The sequence below is a fragment of the Malus domestica genome, chromosome 03, assembly GCF_042453785.1.
Source record: "Malus domestica chromosome 03, GDT2T_hap1".
Taxonomy (NCBI): domain Eukaryota; kingdom Viridiplantae; phylum Streptophyta; class Magnoliopsida; order Rosales; family Rosaceae; genus Malus; species Malus domestica.
In genome coordinates this window covers 35,921,749-35,941,669 of record NC_091663.1, presented here as the reverse complement: position 1 = coordinate 35,941,669, position 19,921 = coordinate 35,921,749, and the positions used below count along the sequence as shown (strand labels likewise).

At 38.5% G+C, this 19,921-nt stretch overlaps 5 protein-coding genes across 6 annotated transcripts; 1 reads left to right on the top strand and 4 right to left on the bottom strand.

Annotated features, from left to right (window-relative positions):
• Positions 1-316: 316 nt before the first annotated feature.
• LOC103427414 (serine/threonine-protein phosphatase BSL1-like) lies at positions 317-6,495 on the bottom strand. 2 transcript variants are annotated; one of them, XM_008365466.4, is made up of 21 exons: positions 5,922-6,495; positions 5,765-5,825; positions 5,571-5,649; positions 5,397-5,476; positions 5,193-5,287; positions 4,964-5,063; positions 4,810-4,879; positions 4,580-4,681; positions 4,229-4,310; positions 3,957-4,127; positions 3,655-3,838; positions 3,361-3,562; positions 3,113-3,280; positions 2,754-2,992; positions 2,445-2,529; positions 2,260-2,358; positions 1,976-2,175; positions 1,816-1,891; positions 1,146-1,281; positions 935-1,074; positions 317-812 (listed from the first exon to the last, which is right to left on the bottom strand). In XM_008365466.4, exons 1-21 carry the CDS (start codon positions 6,121-6,123, stop codon positions 729-731), a joined length of 2,655 nt encoding a protein of 884 aa, XP_008363688.3. In that variant the 5' UTR covers positions 6,124-6,495; the 3' UTR covers positions 317-728. The 2 variants fall into 2 exon arrangements, with proteins under 2 accessions (XP_008363688.3, XP_070675536.1); XM_070819435.1 differs by having other exon boundaries at positions 5,765-5,819; positions 5,922-6,301.
• A 452-nt stretch (positions 6,496-6,947) lies between these two features.
• LOC103427430 (uncharacterized) lies at positions 6,948-9,914 on the bottom strand. Its single transcript, XM_070819784.1, has 8 exons — positions 9,713-9,914; positions 9,431-9,634; positions 8,915-9,018; positions 8,689-8,780; positions 8,531-8,595; positions 8,293-8,391; positions 8,126-8,191; positions 6,948-7,833 (listed from the first exon to the last, which is right to left on the bottom strand). Exons 1-4 carry the CDS (start codon positions 9,912-9,914, stop codon positions 8,745-8,747), a joined length of 546 nt encoding a protein of 181 aa, XP_070675885.1. The 3' UTR covers positions 6,948-7,833; positions 8,126-8,191; positions 8,293-8,391; positions 8,531-8,595; positions 8,689-8,744.
• A 1,585-nt stretch (positions 9,915-11,499) lies between these two features.
• Positions 11,500-13,739, bottom strand: LOC103427413 (histone H2AX). The gene is made up of 2 exons (XM_008365465.4): positions 12,189-13,739; positions 11,500-11,811 (listed from the first exon to the last, which is right to left on the bottom strand). Exons 1-2 carry the CDS (start codon positions 12,381-12,383, stop codon positions 11,590-11,592), a joined length of 417 nt encoding a protein of 138 aa, XP_008363687.1. The 5' UTR covers positions 12,384-13,739; the 3' UTR covers positions 11,500-11,589.
• A 164-nt stretch (positions 13,740-13,903) lies between these two features.
• Positions 13,904-14,673, bottom strand: LOC103427412 (histone H2AX-like). Its single transcript, XM_008365464.3, has 2 exons — positions 14,400-14,673; positions 13,904-14,299 (listed from the first exon to the last, which is right to left on the bottom strand). The coding sequence occupies exons 1-2, from the start codon at positions 14,601-14,603 to the stop codon at positions 14,078-14,080; spliced, it is 426 nt and encodes a 141-aa protein (XP_008363686.1). The 5' UTR covers positions 14,604-14,673; the 3' UTR covers positions 13,904-14,077.
• Positions 14,674-18,016: 3,343 nt separating this feature from the next.
• On the top strand, positions 18,017-19,789 carry LOC103432535 (methyl jasmonate esterase 1-like). The gene is made up of 3 exons (XM_008370730.4): positions 18,017-18,537; positions 19,184-19,312; positions 19,402-19,789. The coding sequence occupies exons 1-3, from the start codon at positions 18,049-18,051 to the stop codon at positions 19,672-19,674; spliced, it is 891 nt and encodes a 296-aa protein (XP_008368952.4). The 5' UTR covers positions 18,017-18,048; the 3' UTR covers positions 19,675-19,789.
• Positions 19,790-19,921: the final 132 nt, after the last annotated feature.

Genomic DNA, 19,921 nt, shown 5'->3' with positions numbered 1-19,921 from the left:
CTTCCTTAACAAGCAAAATTGACACTAGTTCCACAAGGAGCAGAAGAAGTTGCATAATTTAGTCACTAGGTTTGTTTGGAAGTTCTTTTAAAACTGCCGAAAGTGTTTTTGGTAAGAGTATTTTTGAAATCAATCATTTGTAGAAGTGAAGGTAAATCCTCAAAAAACACTTTAAGTATGTCCTACAAGAAGCAAATAACTAGTGCTTCTTCCAAAATGCACTTCAAGTGCTTCTAGTAATCGACCCGCTCCCAATATCGCTTGTATCAAGAGAACAATTATACAATTGCAAATCTAAGGTTGTTCTGAAACATGATTTTCCACAAGAGAATAAACACTTTAAAATGAATCAAATGTACGATATTATTTATGTTACATATATCACAGTGAAACTAAATTAACCAATTTCCCTTCCCTATAAGTTCTATCTATTTAGCTTCAAAAACTTGAAAACACTTTTACATCTCTTCCACAAACCATGTTGTTGTACATATGTTACAAAATCGATCAACTAGGAATGAATAATTCGGTCCCGAAACATCTAAATTTCTAGCATTCTCAGATTGTGTACACTAGACAAGGCTTCAACCTCTGCAACTTCGATGAGAACACGACAGCGCGCTGTGTTGAGCGAGGCAATCCAGAATGTGGGAATTGGAAAAGGATCATACCTCTAGAGAAATGTGGATTGTCACATTCAGTAGTTGTAAAATACAGAAATCTGTCAGCTATATATATGCAAGTGAGTTTCGATCAAGATCAGGCTGTGGTCGGCCACGAGTAGGTGTTGGTGGTCTTTGAATGTTGAGCTCCTGCAGAACAACAGAAACATATGAGAGTATGAGAGAGGCAACGGGTGACAGATTTTACGATACAAGAAATAATAACCCATTAAAGGCACATACATATTTAACGACATTATACATGTGCTTACCTGCATCCATGTGTCGTCTATGACCCGTTCAGGAGATGTCTCCGGTGACTGAAGAGGAGGTGGCAAAGGATGGATTAATTTCGGAACCACAACCAAACCTCTGCCAACAACCAGTATAGCACCAGCATTGTTTGCCGTCCCTGCATGAAAAGGCCATATGAGACAGCAAGCACCACAACATGGGAAAGAAACTTACAAAGATTTTGCTTACCGCAATAGTTGGTTGCAGAGAAAAGAGTGATCAACTGTCCCTGGGCAAATCTTTCAAATCCATCCATGACGCATTCATGAGCTCGTATAATGAGTTGTAATTTGTTTCTTTTACAGAATTCCGTGACACGATCAGGCTGCAAGTAGCAAGAATATATTAGTATGGTAGTACATGTATATCTTAAGACTTAAAATTATGCACATGAAAGGGGTGACCATACAAAAGGGTTGTCCCCAACAACAAGATTTTAAAGGAGTCGACACTGTCGGTATTCCAAAAGAAAATCGATACTGATGTAATGTCACTACAGTAATGGTGATTAGGTATAACAAACCTGCTCTCATATCATCAAATGTCCAGTTTGTTTGATGTTAAAGAATGTGGTTTCAATCAATTGCCTATACCGTCGCTTGGACTACAGTTCTCAAGGTGTTAGGCTTTTTCAGTAAATCATAAACAGCTATATCTTTACTATTGTATGTGAATTGTCAAAATTGCTATAAACTTAACATCATATCAGTGGCTCCTACTTTTTGTTTTTGATAAGTGGCCCCCACCTAAACCCTAACAGATACTTCCGTGCACTATCAATGCCAGAAGGGGGAAAACAAAGCAATATGAAGAGTAATGCAAGAGTAGAAATAGGGAAAAATAACCCAAAACTGCGTACCCCAAAGGTGACAAGACCAGGCCCTCTGGCATTTGGTCTCAAGCCCTCTACACTATCGTTTTCTGTGGGATCAGACCTGTGTACATAGATGTCAATAAGATCATAAACATGAGCGATTAATTTAACAGCAAACGGACAGATGAATTGAGCAAGAGTGTACCACAAAAGATCCATTAAAACTATAGACCCAGCATCCATTGTAATGGGTCTTTCAAGCTTCTCTATCTGTTCTAAAGAATTGATGGATCTCCCAATGCCTCCATGCATACAGATAATTTTCTTTTCAATTAGAGCAGCAAGTGGGAGATAGTTGAAAAGTTGATTGAATCGAGTCCATGCCCATATTCCATCATTCTCGCCCTACATGCACATAAATCAGTATAACTTTTAATATTTTGAAATCCAGAGAAGACTGCATCATGTCCGTATAATTAAAACCCGTACCATTCTCTCAATGCATTCAATACGAAAACCAAAGAGTGCATTTATATCAGCAGCTTCATGGTTTCCACGTATTAAGTGAACATTGTCAGGATGCTCAATCTGCAAAAACAATCAGGGCATATGGTCAAATATAAAAGTGGGGAGTACAAAAATTTATAAATTAGGTTACTTAAAGCAGCACTTGCCTTCAGTGCAAGGAGCAAAGTTATGGTCTCCAAGCTGTGCTGTCCTCGATCGACATAATCCCCCAAAAACAAGTAGTCGATATACCTGTAACAATAGCTAGCCTAGCTGAAAAGTCTGTTTTATTTTTTGAATCATAGTTTATATAGCTGTAACATTTAGAAAAATTATTAAACAAAGAATTGGAGTGAATTCTTTCATATTCGACTTTATTTCTTCAGTAAAACTCAAGAGTCACAGTTCTGGTGCAAAACAAATTCTTTCTACAAGTACATTGACAGATATAGCATAAGCAAAAATATTCAACTTACGTTATGTCTCCGGCAGCAGATGGAAATCCATATTCATCAAATAAGCGCATTAAATCACCAAACTGTCCATGAAGATCGCCAAATACTTTAACAGGGGCTTTCAGCTGAAGAACTGTTTGCTCCTGCATAAAGATCTGCTCAGCAGCATAACAAAGTTCTCCCACTTCATAAGAATCCATGAAAAACTTCCTATTGACAGGGGCTTTCCAGTTTCGAGGCCTCAACAATGTAGATATAACCTGCAAGGAAACAAATAACCAGACCAAAACCTGTCAATTAACACATAACAAAAAAATCCTTCAAGTAAAAAAAATTACGGAGAGAGAGAGAGGGTGGCTCAAATGTTAATTGACACTTGCCTTTTTATGTAGCCCTTGTGGAGACTTCTGCCTGGTGAACTTTTTGTTGGGATATGATAAGTCATTATTCATTGGAATCATTCGTCTGCTTTCATTTTCAAATTGGTCCAAAGACAACTGTCTTACCATCCCACCCAAGTTACCTACAGCCTCTTTGGCAACAACAACCTACAACAACAGCAAATTATAATTTATGCCGCTCAAAGAAGAAAAAATCCCTCAATTAAGTTTTGATGCAAAGGACATACAGCTCTGTGATGAAGGCGAACATCAGCCTCAGTGTCACTACCATCCGACAATGTTTCTGCAACTTGCGAGTTATCATCTGAAACAGATGTTTCTTCAGCAGGAGTAGCAGATGTTGACTGCACAGCTTGCCAAACAGCACTAGCTGCCTCAGCTTCGGCAGCAGAAGCCTCCCGGAGTTTCTCCATTGAACTTTTGTCCATGCTGCCAAAAATAACGATTTATGGCACAAATTATGAGCACGTGGCTCAGTCAAAGTACTTGGTAGAGAGGGAAAAGACGAAACAGAATAATACCTTGAGCGACTTGATGAGGGACTCTCATGTTCACCATCAGATGATGTTCCAAAAGTACTTGTGTTGGCATGAAACATTCTGGGACTTGATACAGTTGGGGGTCTCTCAGAAGTTAAAACAGGCGAATTACCTTCAGACTGAAATAATGAATTTTCTGCAACTAGGAAGTCATCTAACAGGATGTCTGTACAAGAAGATAAACAAAAGACCTTAAACATGATAGAACCACGTAAGCAGAGGAAGGCTGCATCCATTATTCAATTACATTATTCACATTTTCATTTGGGTTCTAAACTCTTTACCTCCCTTAAGACCACCATAAATGTATATACGAACACCAAGAGATGCAGCTGCATGGCGGCAACGACGCATGAGCTCCAAAGGAGGATCATAATCATTCTGTCCCTTTCCTGTGCGTGAGGAAGTCACAAGCCCATTTCTGTCTAACCAAACTCCAGCAGCAGTGTCCAATACTATCAAATAAGAAGAAAGGAAGATAGAAACAAAAGATATTAAGAAAATTTAATGAACTTACATAATCATGTGGTAACAAAATTCGCAACCAAAAAATTACCTGCAACAGCTGCTTCGCCTTCTATACAACGGCCTCCCCTAAGAGTACCTCCTGTAACATGTAATCTTGCCCCAACAAAAACCTGATAGCAGAATAGTCAATTAGGTGCTAAAATAAGGTTCAAACTCAAAAGGGTAAAGGTAACTCAGAAGATAGGCAGCTAGGTGTGTAGAAAATGCAAAATGCATTAGTACCACAAACATTATATGATTTCTTCTATCAAAATATGTTCAGTAACCTAAGTGCTTCACTCCAAAGAAAAAAGTAAAAAAAAAAAAAAAAACATATAAAATAATCATGCAACACACAAATGGGTAACTCTGCATTCCTAGTTTATATATTATCACTTACCGCCGCATGTTGATACCTTGGTGAAGGTGATACTCCAGGTGCAAGGGTCCACTCCCACTGACCATTTCTATGCATAAGCAGTCCATAAGCGTCTGCTAGTGGCTGTGGGAGCATAGATATGAGCAAAGCAAACAAAATCAGATAACTCGTTTAGCTCAAGTGGCCTCCAGTATAAATTGACAGAGGCAATATACAAGAATGATAGAGAGGTAGACTCAGATTTCACATACCGCTCCAGAAATATCTCTTCCACCACAAAGCAAAAACATACCATCTGAGCGGGCACTGGCTGTTGCATACCTGCAAAATAAGGTTGGTTCATAAAAACAAAGTTCACCACCACTTTCATAACTTTTCACTTATTGAAATATGAATACTACTCACATTCTAGCAGAAGGCCTATCACCTTCTGGGCTCAGCCTAGCCCATGCATAAGGTTTCTGAGCAGTATCCAGAGCCCAGGCATCAGAAAGGACTCTTTTTCCTTTAAAAAAAATATTAGGTAAAGATAGTAAACGTCAATGCTTCAAAAAGTAACTGCATTTGACAACAGTGAAGTGCATGGAATCTATGGATGGATAGCGAACAAATAGGGTTTAAAGAATACACCCACCATCGTTTCCACTGACAGTAACAAGATATCTTTGAGCAACTAAGTCCATTACATGGCCGTAGCGAGGCCCAGGACCTTGTCCTTGTACAACCACTCTACGGACAGAGAACAAAAACCAAAAACAGATCATTTGTACCGTATCTTTGAAGATTAATCAGTAAACTCTCCAGTAGGATAAGCTCAGTTAAGGTCAGTTATGTTCACCTGTGCCATTTAAACTTATCGTTGGTCAAGTCCAGCACGTATAGATCATCTGTGGAATGCCCAGCAGGACCTATACCACCCTAAACATAGAGATTAACACATATCAACTTTAACACTCATTCAACCCAGTAAGAAGTTTTCGAATCATTCCTTGAAATGTATTACTCAATTCACCTGAAATACAACCATAGTGCCCACCGCAGCCGCAGCGTGAGCTGCCCTCGGAGACGGTGGCTCACCTGCAGGCCTCATTCTTCAAAATTTGAACCACCCCCAAAGCAGAAGAACGATCAGTAAGAATCCAATTCAATTCCCACAAGTTTTGCAAAATACAGAAACCAAAAATTGATAAAGCAATTAGAAATTACCTAGTCCATTTCCTGGTGAGAACATCGTACGAATGCACCGAATTGGTCACCCCAGCTAACCCTACATTCACAATCAGATCAAATTCCAAAGAAAAGCAAAACCGAGATTCGAATTGAAACAGTAGTACAAATATCGAGGAGGGACAGAGATGGTAACTGATGCCAGGGGCGGAGGCAGCGCCGCCTTCAATGGCGGTGGCACCGCCGAAGAGGATGAGACGGGGGCCATGGGTCTTAGTGGCGGCGACGGCGGTGAGGGTGTGAGCGCAGCGGGGACCAGGGGCGTCGTCGTCGCAATCCCAATAGGTCTCGAGAGTACGATAGGTCGGCGCCGGGTACAGCCATGGCTTCGAACCCATCAAAACCCAAACCCGGAAGCAGAAGCAGCACCACCACCACCGCTAGAGCCGTCTGATTTGATCTCCTGATTCCCTCTCTCTACTCTCTACTTTTTTCTCTCTCTCAACTTTCTACGCGGTGACGATGATGAAGCTTTGATCGCTGAGATTGTCGTGCTTCTCTGTGGGGCCCGGCCTTAGGCTGCAGGCACTTCAATTTTCTTTTTCTTTTTTTTATAATTTTTTTAATTTATTTTTAATTATTTATTTGATGGAAATTGAATTGAATAATCGTAGAGGTCCGTAGGGGTTTCGGACTTTGGGTCTTCTAGACAGCGCAGAAAGTCAACGGCTCCATTTTTCCGTAGAGGGAATCTCAAAAGTCAAAACTATACAATTTCTGTGTTTGGAGTTGAGTACTAGTAGATTACACACTAGAAAATATCCCGCTATAATCAGTACACATGTTATAATATGATTTGACGGTAGTATTAGTGTTTCTCATTTTTCAGAAACTCCCGGGCACCAAGCACAAAAGCGTCCAGACCATGGGAAAAGGATCCACTTTGTGAGGATTCAGATGATCAATCAATCATGTTCGTTCATCATACATTATACGGTCAGAAATTATAATTTAAAATTAAATATAAATAGTACCTAACAAAAATTGATCGCACGATATACGATGAACGAATATGATTAATTAATCCTCCGAATTCCCACAAAGAGGATCGGCAAAGTATATCTTCCCAAACCATGGGGAGTGGTGGGTGCTCTGATGTGTCGAATATGGGTTTATATCATATAAGCGCATTTGACTACTACACTTCACAAAATCCAAAAACTTGAACAATTCAAATCTTTTTTTCATTCTCTTAAATAGTCTGAATCTCTCGATATACAAACTTTAAACACAGAAATCCAGAATAAATCTTATTCGTTCTAGAATGGCCTAAAGGTGTTAGTCTTTTGAATATCCGCCCATTTATTTCTCTAATTTCAGCGAGGCTTTCTTTTTCTTGTCCATATTGTCCACAAAATGTAACAACATAAAGACTCTGCCGAAGGCGTTCATATCCAAGGATCCATGTTTCATGCCTGCAACAAGTAGCTCTCACTATCTAAAAATTCCCTGCACAACATTTTTCACCTCCGACAACCCCGGTCAGTCAACGCCACCGGTCAGGTAGCACAGACCGGGGTGCCTTCAAAGTTTTCGGAAACTAGGGAGAAAGAATGTACAAGTGGCATACTTTTCAGTACGAGAGAATAAGCGCACTTCCTTAAGTTACCTTAAGTTACATGGTGCTTTTAAGGGAATCGGACTCTGAACTTGTGACTTAATCACCGCATTCGACTTTGAAATGTAATTTATAGTTCATACCAAGATCCACCGGTCCCCAAGGATTCGAACAGACAGACTAAAAGGGGTAGGCATATGGGCCATATATATCAGCATCCACCACATGCTTTTGTTACCAAAAAGACAGCCTACCGTGTTCTCATGAACTTTTCTAGACCAATGTCATCATTAAACATCAATTCGACTAATTCTACAGCTGATGCGATACATACCAGAAACAAGAAGATAACATATTCCCGACGAGGAAGAAATTTAGCAGAATGAATTGAGCTCGACCTTCTTGCACCCGTCTAGAACCTCCTGAAGCTGCCGTGACTTGGTTGCTCCGAAAATAACACTTGCAACGAGGAGGCAGCTCAAAACAAAGGCTGCCAAATGCGTAAACGTAGATATTTAGCTCAAGAAATTAAAAGAACTACGATCTTAATCCAACAACTGAGAGCCAACAATCATGCTGCAATCAGTAGATGGCTGTATGGTTTCAGCAACCATGTCGAGAAAAAGGGACGAGGAAATTTCAGAAACTCTTTAGAACTAATACTTCATTTATAATTACAGACCATCATCATACCGAGACTTTTATCGGAGTTTTAAACCCTGGATTCAGAATTCAGAAATCTTTCAGTAAACCTATCAAAGTTAACAGACGAAAATCTGTACCATGGCTGCTGCTCTTATGATGTGATTGGACAGGTTGTATCTGGATTCCCCTTCCGAATATTTCCCCTGGTGAAGAAACATAACAGTTTAATCAATACAATATCATCGCATAGAGTGCAGAAACTCGTACATTCTAAAATATTAGATGGAAAATCTTGAGAAGTGACCTCTAAAAACATTCAACCAAGCATCTGCCGGACCCTCATCATGCAAAAAATACTTTCCCAGAGAGTATACCCATTGCGAGGGGGCTGTAAGCTAGTAAACTGATCCTAAAACGTTGAATTGAACTTTATCAAGAAATTGGCATAGGCAATTCAAAGTTCGAACAAATTTTCCCTTTAGTTTCATGCGTGATGAATAGTTCAGTTATCACTTTTTTCGGAAATCAAACTCTTTGAATACCTCTCATGATGACAGCATTCAGCCAATCCAGAATCATAAGTTCGGCATAGCAAGTTGTATGCATTCTGTCAAACAAACAATCAGTCGAATTAGTCCAAAAATCGATAGAGCAATACAGTAACCATTTGAGTGAGAGTGAATTCCATCAAATAGACAACCTGCAGAGACACAATCTTGGGACGGCAAGTGCTCCTTTCAGCTACCTGAACAAACTTCATGACACCTCGTTACTGAGACCAACATATCTGATCTACAAAACAAAACTTTTCATGCATTACGCCATCGCCATGTTCTCAAACCATTGCAATAAAGAACAAAATCGCCAAACCAAACGACTTATCAACAAAGAGCGAAAATAAACCAGCAGTATGAAATTAACCTTACCCGAATCAACAGCTCTCCCAAGAGAATCCAGTTGTCCCTCCATAGGAATTGAACAAAACTGCCGCGTTGGATCATATTCTGTTTCCCCAAACATGGGAACATAGCTACGAAAACAATCACTAATCAGCTGAAGTGTACTAAACGCTCGGCGCATTGAAGCACAAGTTTCTCCAAACCGCGGTGAAGTCAAGTAAATTCTTTGAAAAGTAAACATACTTAATTGGGAAAAAAATATTAAACTTTGAACATCATATAGCAATTAACTTAAATTTTGCACTAATTTTACAAACCACTACAAAAATATGTCTACATACAAACCGATCGGGCCAATGAATCTGATAAAGATCGATGTAATCCGTCTGCAACCGCCTTAAATTGCATTTAAACATTACATAATCCATCACTAAGCAAGTCATAAAACAAAGTGCTTAAGCAGAACCAAAATTCTGAACTATATTGCTTGATAACACCATTAGCATGGCTTGTTAGAACTTAAAACCAGAGCTTATTAACTACCTTGGTGGCCAAAACGATGATGTATCGTTTTGCTCTCCCTAATCCAGCGGCCGGGGTACTCCTCGCTCCTCCCCTGAGTCTCCGCTAGCTGAACCACCGGGTACATTTCTGCCGAGTCGAAGAAGTTGATTCCGGCCTCGACAGCTCCGCCGAGGAGTTGAAGGGACTCCGGCGACGAGTTTTGCTCGCCGAAAGTCATCGTCCCTGCGAAGAAGAATGAGTCAGATTCTCAGTGGGAATGCAACGGACAGTATTGGAAATTGGGAGAGGAGGCAGGCGAACCCAAGCAGAGCTTTGAGACTGTTAGATTCGCGGCGAGGTTGACGAGCGGCGCCGCCATTGCTTCCGCCAGAGAAGCTCTCTCGGAGTTTGTGAATTGTGAGCGAAGGGCGGAGAACGAATTTACTTGTTTTGGTGGGGATTTAAGGGGCTGAATAAGATAAAATGAAACGGAGCTACTATTTGCACCCACAAAATTTCTCATTGCACCGCACATCAACACAAATCACTTAACCCACCCGCCAAATGGCAATTCAAATTATATTACCAGGTAAAAAAAAAAATTGGAATTTGAAACTTCTAATTTCTAACTTTAAATTTCATATAAATAAGTGTCATTTTCAAATTCTATAGGAAGAGTTTAAAAATAAAAAATTATGTATTTAAATTCTATTGTTTTCCTCATCCAAAGACCAATGTTAGGTTTTTTCGTTTAAACACAGTGTTAGTTTTTCCTCGCCTAACTTTCATAGTTAGTACTTTCAAATACATACTTGTGTTAGCTTTAGACGTCAAAAACCCAATTAAAGTATGACATAACACTTCACACAACAAAAATTCTACAAAAACATACGCAATTTACCTCTCAAATATTATGAAATTCTCACTATACTACCTTTAATTTTTTTAATCTCACTTTCATAACTAAAATTACATTTTATTCCCTGATTAATACTTTCAGGAGGCATTTGTTTGCCCTCACTAAACTTCCTTGGATTGGACTGGCTTAGCTGGGATTGCTAGCCGGTATTTGATGCAAACAAGGATTACCATTAATGAGACTAGATCGGACTCGCACTGATTAAGTCTTTCACTAGGTAGTCTTAACAAGGACCCCCAATATGTATGGGATTGCTAATCTTGTCCTCAAACCTGCACTATTCGCCCGCTGCATCGTTTACATGTTGCGTCGTCTGCAAGTGTTCCTCTGCAACACCTTTTAATCACCGCTCAGATCTGAAACAAAGCCGCACCTACTGTCCAAACCTCAAAATCCAACCACAAAATTTTTTAAAATAAATTAAAAAAGGCAAAAAAATAACAACAAAATTCAAAATCCACCCATTTCTAGAAAATTATGAGATGGCTTTGTAGGCGAAAAAGCCAATGCATGTATCAGAGAAAGGAGAGAGATCCGAAATTTTTTCGAAAAAAAAAGGCTAAGGAAAGTGGAAATGCTTTAACAACGACAAGAGGGTGAAGAGGATAAGCTTGTTTTGAAGGATTTGCAATGAACTTTACCTGTGTTTTGTAGGAAAAAGATGGAGGAAAGAAGAAATGAGGTGGAGCCAAAGGGAGAAGAAAAGAAAAATAGTTCTAGAGGCTAGTCTTTTTGGAGTAAAGTAAAAAGAGAATAAATATGCATTAAAAAACATAAAATATTATTATATAAACATAAAATAATATAAAATATTACAATATATGCATTAATTAATATAATATTATAGTTTCTTAATTATCTTGTTTTTAGTCTAGTCTAAATCAATCCAACTTTGTCCTCTAATCCGAAATAATCTTACACAACAATCTAATATTATTCCACTTCGCTTAAAAATAAAAAATCTTAAATTCAAATCTTATACATAAGAAATTCGATAACAGATACAGCTTAGCTGAACAAAAATCATTCCCATTTTCTGATGCGAAATTTTCTTCCCAACAACCCAATTATTCAACCAATTTTGTTGAAGTTTAACAGCATTAGTGCGCAGATTAAAACTCCAATGGAAAGAGAAGATTCAAAGAAATTACTCCAAGCTTCGTGACAAAAGAATAGTCAGAGACACAGATACCAAACAAGATCATAATAATTTTGTATTAAGCCTGGAATTTCCCAAAATTTTACAACCCATTAAAATCCAGACTATTACAATACAACCCTAAAATTCTTGTGAGGCAGATCCGATGTCACCTTTCCCCTTCCCAGCCTTGCTCGGCAGCAGATTCTGATGAATGTTCGGCAAGACGCCACCGTTTGCGATCGTAACAGATCCCAAAAGCTTGCTCAGCTCCTCGTCGTTTCGAACAGCCAGCTGAATGTGCCTCGGCACAATTCGGTTCTTCTTGTTGTCTCTGGCTGCGTTTCCGGCGAGCTCAAGCACCTGTAATATCCAATCAATCCAAATGAATTCACTGCGAATTAAAAAAAAATTACCAGTTCGAGAAAATCAGTAAGCAACCATAAATTGAATGTGAATCATATGATCGAAGAACATTTTTGATAAAATCAGAAATCGATTCCAGCATTTTCTCAGAAGCCAAACAGCAACCAAAATCAGCAGTAAATCCTTAAGAAAATTCAACATCATCACAATCAAATCCATCAAACCGCATTGGCAGTTAGAACGAGTCAAAATGTCAACAATCGCATCCCAAACAGAACTCGATTCCAGCATTTTCTCGGAAGCCAAACGGCAATTAAGATCGAAAAACGAAAAGAGCAATGAACAATCGGAATGAAGCAGAGAAGATAACAAACCTCAGCAGCGAGATACTCGAGGACGGCGGAGAGGTATACGGGGGCACCGGCGCCGACACGCTCGGCGTACTTGCCGGACTTAAGAAACCGAGCGATACGGCCGACGGGGAACTGGAGGCCGGCCTTGGAAGATCGGGAGACGGACTTGGATGCCTTGGGCTTGCCTCTGCCGCCCTTAGAAGTCGGCGAACTCATATCGGAATCGGGATCGAATCTGAAACCCTAGAAGCGAAAAAACGATAAAAATAACGGACAATGCGAACGGCGTGGGTTTCGATGGTTGAAGGGTTTGGGGAAGGGAGTGGGTTTATATAGAAGTGGGTGCTGTGTTTTGATTGGACGATGAGGTTAGGCGCGGATCGCCAGCTTGTAAATTTGAGTTTCGGCGGAAATTAAAAAAGGAGGGAGAATTTTTTAGGACGAGGGAAATCCGAAAAGTGTGACCATGCCTCAAAAGAAACTGTTATTCCCAAAACGGTGGGCTTTAGTTGCGTTTAGCGCCACTCTAAAAACCCAAAAAGCTGGGCTAGCTACTTACTAATTTACAAGGAGTCCATATCCTCGTCAGAACCTTTTGTGAGAATACGTGAATTGAGTTCGTTCGGTTATAAATTATTTTAAATATTTTTATATAAAAATAAACATAAACAATACTTGACAAAAATTGACCGCACGATGTACGAGAAATGAACACAATTCACGGATTCCCATAATCCTCACCAAAATGATCTGGAGAGAATCTTGTTGGATTTACTGTTTACGAGACCGTAAAATGCTACTAGTTTTCTTAATTTTTTATAAAATAATATTTGGAATAAACAACTCAAATTAAAAACCACACCATTTTGTAGTTTGGTCACCCAATTTCGGGTGCATTTTTTACGTCTATTCACTACATAAATTTTGAAATTTAAGTTTATCTAACCACGATAAAATAGCAAGCAAAAAATATTTCTCCCAATATAAATTGTGAATTGCTCAGCATGATATATAAATTTTATAATGTACTATATTCAAAATTGACAAAATTAATAGTTTTTTTTTAGGAAAACTAATGAAAAATAAAAAATAAAAAACTTTTGTTTTAATGAAAGATAACAAATAAAGATATAGTAAATAGTATTATAAAAAGATAAAAATATAATTTTTCGTTAAAACTTTTTTTTTTTTTGTAAAGAAGTATGTGTTTGAATAAACTCCAAATATTGCTTGAACATTTTCCATTGCTCAATACAAAATGAGATCAGCCATACTTTTTTTCTCTGTTTTAGAGAACAACATAACCAACATATTAACTAATCAATTATTATAAACTCGATTACATTTATCATTTTGTTTCTTATGCAGTACCTTCCTGTGACATGAAAGTGAATGAGTCCAAGACTCCTTATTCTTTTTGTAGGGGAAAATATCATTTATTTCATACTTTGTACCTATTTTTTGAGTTGAATTTTAAAAACATTTTAGTTAACTCGAATAAAATTTAAAAAAAAATCACTTTACTTATAAACAAAAAAAGGTTAAAATACTTCTATAAATCTTTCCAATCCCTAAAACATATGAATAATCATAACTTACCACCAATTTTCTCCCTTTTAAAAAAAACAATAATAATTCACTTTACTCGACCATTCAAAAATCAAATCCAAGAAAAATGGGCAAAAATATAAAAAAGCACAACATAATAAAATTAATAAAAAAAACCACAGGAGCAATTATCCGAAATTAAATCTGCATTGAAGGAAGAACAGTACAAGCGAGCAATATTCCGGTAACCCAAAAGCTTTACAATATTACCAAAAGCCTAATTAATTTTAATTTCCTAAAACTACCCATCAGAAACCCAGATCCTTCATCTACAAAGGATACCACTTTACTTTTCTAGAACCTTAGAACTCCTGGGAGGCAGACCCAATCTCGCCCTTCCCCTTGCCGGCCTTGCTCGGAAGCAGATTCTGATGAATGTTGGGCAGAACGCCGCCGTTGGCGATCGTCACAGACCCCAAAAGCTTCGTAAACTCCTCGTCGTTTCGCACGGCAAGCTGGATGTGCCGAGGAGTAATCCTGTTCTTCTTGTTGTCCCTAGCCGCATTCCCGGCCAACTCCAAAATCTATACGAAATTCAAAAATAAAATCAAAAAGTTAGCCTGCAAAATTGGGAGTAGAAAAACGAGAAGAGAAAAGAGAAATTGATTGGACAAAACGACGTACCTCAGCGGCGAGGTACTCAAGGACGGCGGAGAGGTAGACGGGGGAGCCACCGCCGACTCGCTGAGCGTAGCGGCCGGTCTTCAGGAACCGGGCGACTCGGCCGACAGGGAATTGGAGGCCGGCCTTCTGGGATCTTGAGACCGACTTGGTGGTGCGGGGCTTGCCCCTGCCGGCTTTGGTGGTGGTCTCAGCGGTGGAGCTCATGATTTCGATTTGGAAATTTTGAATTTTAGGCTCGGAGGATTCGAAGGTGTTGAAATCTTGTAGTGGTTCTGGACTTTGTGGGGATTATATAGAAGGAAGGGGACGGTGCAGGGAGCGATTTGATTGGTGGAAGGGGTTTCACGGGGATCGATGACGTGGCAGGAGGAGATTTTTGTGGATTTTAAATGTTTCGGGAGCGCGGGAGCCGAAATTTGGTTGGACGGACTTTTTGTCATTCGATTTCGTAACGTCGTCGTTTTGTTTGGGAAGAGATCCCCTCAGGATCTCTCCCACCAAAGCCACACAATCAATTAATCCGGATCCGTAAAATTTGATCAAACGGCTACAAACAGGGAACTTTTTTAAAAATTATAATAATTTTAACCGTTAAATCAAAATTCAAGAACCCAAATTAATTGATTGTGTTTTTAGTGTGAGAGATCCGGAGAAGATGTCTTCCCGTTTTGTTTATCGTAATTATGGTTCGGAACTTCGGATTGGGCTTTTACATATGTTTGGTTTAAGTTGTGGGTTTGTAGGTTGGGCAGACCTTGGTTTTAACAAACTAAAGTTGGTGGACAGAAAACTCACCAATCATGTCGGTGTTTGTGGACAGAAAACTCACCAATCCTGTCAGATATAACCGACAGGAATTCTAGGCTAAAATTCAAATGCAACGACTAGCTAACGTCAGCTAACCGTTATTTTTTAATCTTTTTTTTTTACAATTTTAATTTTTATGTTTTTTTTTTTTACAAAAATTTTTTCCTATAACTTCATTTTTTAAATTCTATTTTTTTCTATAACTTCTTCTATTTTACAAAATTTGTTTCATATTTTTTTTTAATTCTATTTTTTCTATAACTTCTACTATTTTACAAAATTTGTTTCATATTTTTTTTTAATTCTATTTTTTTTCCTATAACTTTTTTCCTATAACTTCTATTTTACAAAATTTGTTTCATATTTTTTTTAAATTCTACTTTTTTCCTATAACTTCCTAAGCCATTATACAACATTAAATTAAATTAAGTAACATGAAACAACATTAAACAATATGAAACAATATTAAATAACAATATTAAACAATATGGCCCTTTGGCCCTCGGTTGGAGACGGTTTTTTGTGGTAGGGCTAAAACGAGCCATATGGCCCTTTGGCCCTTGGTTGGAGATGGAGGCAAATATGGTATTGTACTGTTCATTAAAATATTAATATCTTGAAGGGCCAGAGGGCTAAAACTACCTCAACTATTGGTGTCACGACACTTTCATACATCATCTTTTAAAATTGACAATGTCATACATCATCTTACGAATTTGTGCCAATGTCAAACCTTCGTCAGTTTTTCTGTTAATTTCTCTGTTAAATGCTAACGTGACCCGATACGTGTCCCACTCACTAATCCAATTGGATTAAAAAAATATTTTTTTTAATAATTAAATATTCAAAAATTAAAAAAAAAAAAATATATATATATATATATATATATATATTAAATCTCTCTCACTCTCTCCTCTCTCTCTCCCCCCTTTCTCGCCTCTCTCTTCTCTGCAACCCAAAACCCCTTCCCACCCGTCCTCCACCACCCTCTCTTTCCTCTCTCTCTATCTCTCTCCCCCTTTCTCGGCTCTCTCTCTTCTTTGCATCCCAGAAGACCCAGACCCCGGAAGAACAAAACCCACCTTCCCATTGCAGTAATTGTTGCCACAATTCGAAAACCCCAAAACAAAGAACCCAATATTGCTCGACTACTCCGCCTCCCTCATTCCGCCACCCTCGATCTGGAGATCGCAATGACACTGTTCCACGACATCATCTTCCTCGACTATTCTACCTCCCTCACTCTGCCACCCTCGATCTGCACATGGACGCCCAAAACGACGGCGTCAACCTGAACTCGGACTGGGAACCGGTCTGATTTGCGACGAAGTCCGAGTCTGTGGGGTAGTGTGGGGGGGACACGGATCAATGGGCAAGAGTTTGGCGGATGAAAAAACCCAAGTGGGTTTGGGCGGTTCTGGGCACGGCGAGAAATAAGTGGGGAGGAAGGAGACTACGGTGGAGGAGAGAGAGAGGCGAGATAGAGGGGAGAAAGAGGGTGGTGGAGGACGGGTGGGAAGGGGTCGGGGGGGGTCGGGTGGGAAGGGGTTTTGGGTCTTCTGGGATGCAGAGAAGAAAGAGAGGCAATAAAAGGGGGGAGAGAAGGGAGAGAAAGAGAGAGAGATTTAATATATATATATATTTTTTTTTTTTTTTAATTTTGAATATTTAATTATTAAAAATATATTTAATTATTTTTAATCTAGTTGGATTAGTGAGTGGGTCACGTGTTGGGCCACATCAGCATTAACAGAGAAATTAACAGAAAAACTGACGGAGGTCTGACATTGGCACAAATTCGTAAGATGAGATATGACATTGTCAATTTTAAAAAATGAGGTATGAAAGTGTCGTGACACCAATAGTTGAGGTAGTTAAATGGAATAACCATTTATATAATTAGGGTCGCTCAACTTTAATTCAAATGGAGAAATGTTCCCTTAACTTTAACTAGTAGCAATGGTCATTCCAACATAACTCGTTTTGACAAAAAATTTGATGTAATTGATGAAAATGATAATAATTACACACTTTGATGAGTTGAGGGACCATAATTATATAAATGGTTATTCCAACATAACTTATTTTGACAAAATTTTGACGAAATTGATGAAAAATACTATAGCTACACATTTTGATAACTTGAGGGGCCAATGGTAATGAATTTTTAGTTGAAGGACCATTGCTACAATTTACTCAATCATAATTGTATTTGGTTTTCACAATTTTTTCATTTCATTACGAAGTATATGCACTACGATTAAATGTTTGTAAAAATTCCTAGACATTGTTGTATTTTCAGCTTGTTAAATAAGGACAAGGATTGTCTGTCCTCCCACTTCCGGTGCCCTCTTGTGCCCTCCTGTTTGTATAGTCACGGTTAAGCTACGTCAACATTTTATTTTACTATTCATTTTTGTCTTATTATCTCTATAAAAAAAACAATATGAACTGTTAACGTGGCTTAACCGTGACTACGCAAAACATGAGAGCACGGGAGGACACCGAAAGTGGGAGGGCAGACAATCCTTGTCTGTTAAATAATAACATTCTGGAGGCATTTCGTAATTTGAACCCTGTTCCCCTTAATAACAGCAAAGTTAGTGCCTTCCACCAAAAGAACAGCAAACTTATTGCCTGCATGTGTCAAAATAGAGTCCATAAATCCAAAGAAATCTACGTCCTTTCGTTTAATTTCAGCTACCGTCCAATACCAAAATTAGCCAAACCTCTGGTCCAACACCAGGACGAATCAGAGGACCAGTCTGTGCATTTCACAAGGGTAAGTGGGTGAAGGGGAATAGTACGTAGGTATGATACAAACCAAAGGAAATAGAGGTAAATGATACAGAAAATGGGAAACATGATAAAAAAGCATTTTGTGCTTTTTCTTTTATTTATTTGCTTAGCAAAACATAGTACATCATCCCTCCAACCCCAACCCAACTTCAACAACAAACCCCAAATTCCAACCGGGAATAAACATTTTGTGTTGATACATGGAGCTTGTCATGGAGCATGGAGTTGGTATAAGGTCGCGACTCTCCTGAAGGACTCAGGTCACAATGTCACAGCTCTAGACTTAGGAGCATCCGGGATCAACCCGATCCGGGTACAGCAACTCCCTTCGTTATCGGAATACGTCGAGCCTTTGACGGAGCTCATGGTGTCACTACCACCAAAGGAGAAGGTAATCCTTGTAGCTCACAGTTTGGGTGGAGCCGTAATATCTATTTTCATGGAGAGGTTTCCTCAAAAAATTGCTGCTGCCGTATATGTGACGGCTTTCATGTCTGGTCCAACTCTTAATTACTCAACTATATTTGCAGAGGTAATGAATTTCGCACACATAGATTCAGTTGTGCTATATGTCCTTTATAGTGCTTTACTACGAGGAGTTGTAATTGACCATATGCCATACCTTATTCATTGTATCTTGTGAATTAAAAAATGTGATGAATAAGCATGGGATAACTATATCCCTCTCTATTGAAGGTTCCACAAATAAACTTATTTAGAAGACACCTTGTGTGCATTTTGTAACTTTTTTCAATCATCCAAGTCGTCTATATTGTCGTTCATCATGCATACATCATACTTGCAAAAAATTACACAATAAAAAACCAAGGCATCAATCAAATTACATATAGTGAAGCAAGTAGATGAATACAATTCTTAATAAAACAATGAAATGGCTACCATTTAATTCAAAGTCCGTATATATAGTTTTAGATTTGGGCGATGTAGAATGATCTTTGACGGAAAACCTTAAAGATAAACAACTAGAACGTTGAAATATATTGAAAATTGGGCCCTACAAGAGATTATTTAAATAAACTTATTTGGGTATATGTCTCAGTGAAATGGGACTATATGTGTGTATCTCTGATCTCTTGTACATTGTTGTCCGAATCCTACTGAATGAGATATAAAAGGGTAATTAACTAACAAATAATTTTCTTCAAAAAAATGTATAGGTTACCAAAAGATTTGATTTTATGGACTCTCAGTTCAGATATGATAACGGGACCAACAACCCTGCAACCTCATTTCTCTTTGGGCCTAATGTCTTGGCGACAAGCTTTTACCAGCTCTCACCACCACAGGTAAGTCTTAAAGTGTGTCTATTGCAATAGATAGGAAACCTATTCATGCTCTCTTTACCCTGTTGGTTGGTGATTTATATAATGTGCAGGATTCAACCCTAGGGTTATCGTTGGTGAGATTTTCTCCTCTATACAATTACCATGTAATAAAGCTCACGGAAGAGAAATATGGATCAGTTACTAGAGTATTCATCGTGTCCGACCAAGACCATGCGATAGTGTTGGATGTGCAAAACTACATGATAAAAAACAATCCGCCAACTGAAGTGAAAGTGATAAAAGGTTCTGATCACATGGTCATGCTCTCTAAATCCGTGGAGTTGTTCTCCCGTCTCCAAAATATTGCTGAGAAATATTCATAAACACAGACAGGCATGGTTAATCCAGGCATTCTAGCTTGCGCCACATGCACCATAATATTATATATAATATATGTATGAATAATTAAAAGGAAAACTAATGAAAATGACTTGAAAACTTTGAGTTTTAACTATAATGGCAAAATAAAAGGTAAAGTGAATAGTATCAGGATTGACTTTTTAGTGTAAAAATGTGGTTTTTCGTTAAAGTGAACAGTACCGAGAGCTTTTCGTTAAAGTTCCCATAATT

Coding starts and splice junctions, on each gene's coding strand:
- LOC103427414 (XM_008365466.4), bottom strand. CDS start 6,123: ATGGGTTCGAAGCCATGGCTGTACCCGGCGCCGACCTATCGTACTCTC. Junction 5,288..5,396: donor GATAAGTTTAAATGGCACAG/GTGAACATAACT, acceptor CTCTGTCCGTAG/AGTGGTTGTACAAGGACAAG. Junction 1,282..1,815: donor CTGGTCTTGTCACCTTTGGG/GTACGCAGTTTT, acceptor TGCTACTTGCAG/CCTGATCGTGTCACGGAATT.
- LOC103427430 (XM_070819784.1), bottom strand. CDS start 9,914: ATGAGAAATTTTGTGGGTGCAAATAGTAGCTCCGTTTCATTTTATCTT. Junction 9,019..9,430: donor TCATCGTTTTGGCCACCAAG/GTAGTTAATAAG, acceptor TTGTTTTCGTAG/CTATGTTCCCATGTTTGGGG. Junction 8,781..8,914: donor TGGGAGAGCTGTTGATTCGG/GTAAGGTTAATT, acceptor TTTGTTTTGTAG/ATCAGATATGTTGGTCTCAG.
- LOC103427413 (XM_008365465.4), bottom strand. CDS start 12,383: ATGAGTTCGCCGACTTCTAAGGGCGGCAGAGGCAAGCCCAAGGCATCC. Junction 11,812..12,188: donor TCGAGTATCTCGCTGCTGAG/GTTTGTTATCTT, acceptor TGGATATTACAG/GTGCTTGAGCTCGCCGGAAA.
- LOC103427412 (XM_008365464.3), bottom strand. CDS start 14,603: ATGAGCTCCACCGCTGAGACCACCACCAAAGCCGGCAGGGGCAAGCCC. Junction 14,300..14,399: donor TTGAGTACCTCGCCGCTGAG/GTACGTCGTTTT, acceptor AATTTCGTATAG/ATTTTGGAGTTGGCCGGGAA.
- LOC103432535 (XM_008370730.4), top strand. CDS start 18,049: ATGATACAGAAAATGGGAAACATGATAAAAAAGCATTTTGTGCTTTTT. Junction 18,538..19,183: donor ACTCAACTATATTTGCAGAG/GTAATGAATTTC, acceptor AAAAATGTATAG/GTTACCAAAAGATTTGATTT. Junction 19,313..19,401: donor ACCAGCTCTCACCACCACAG/GTAAGTCTTAAA, acceptor TATAATGTGCAG/GATTCAACCCTAGGGTTATC.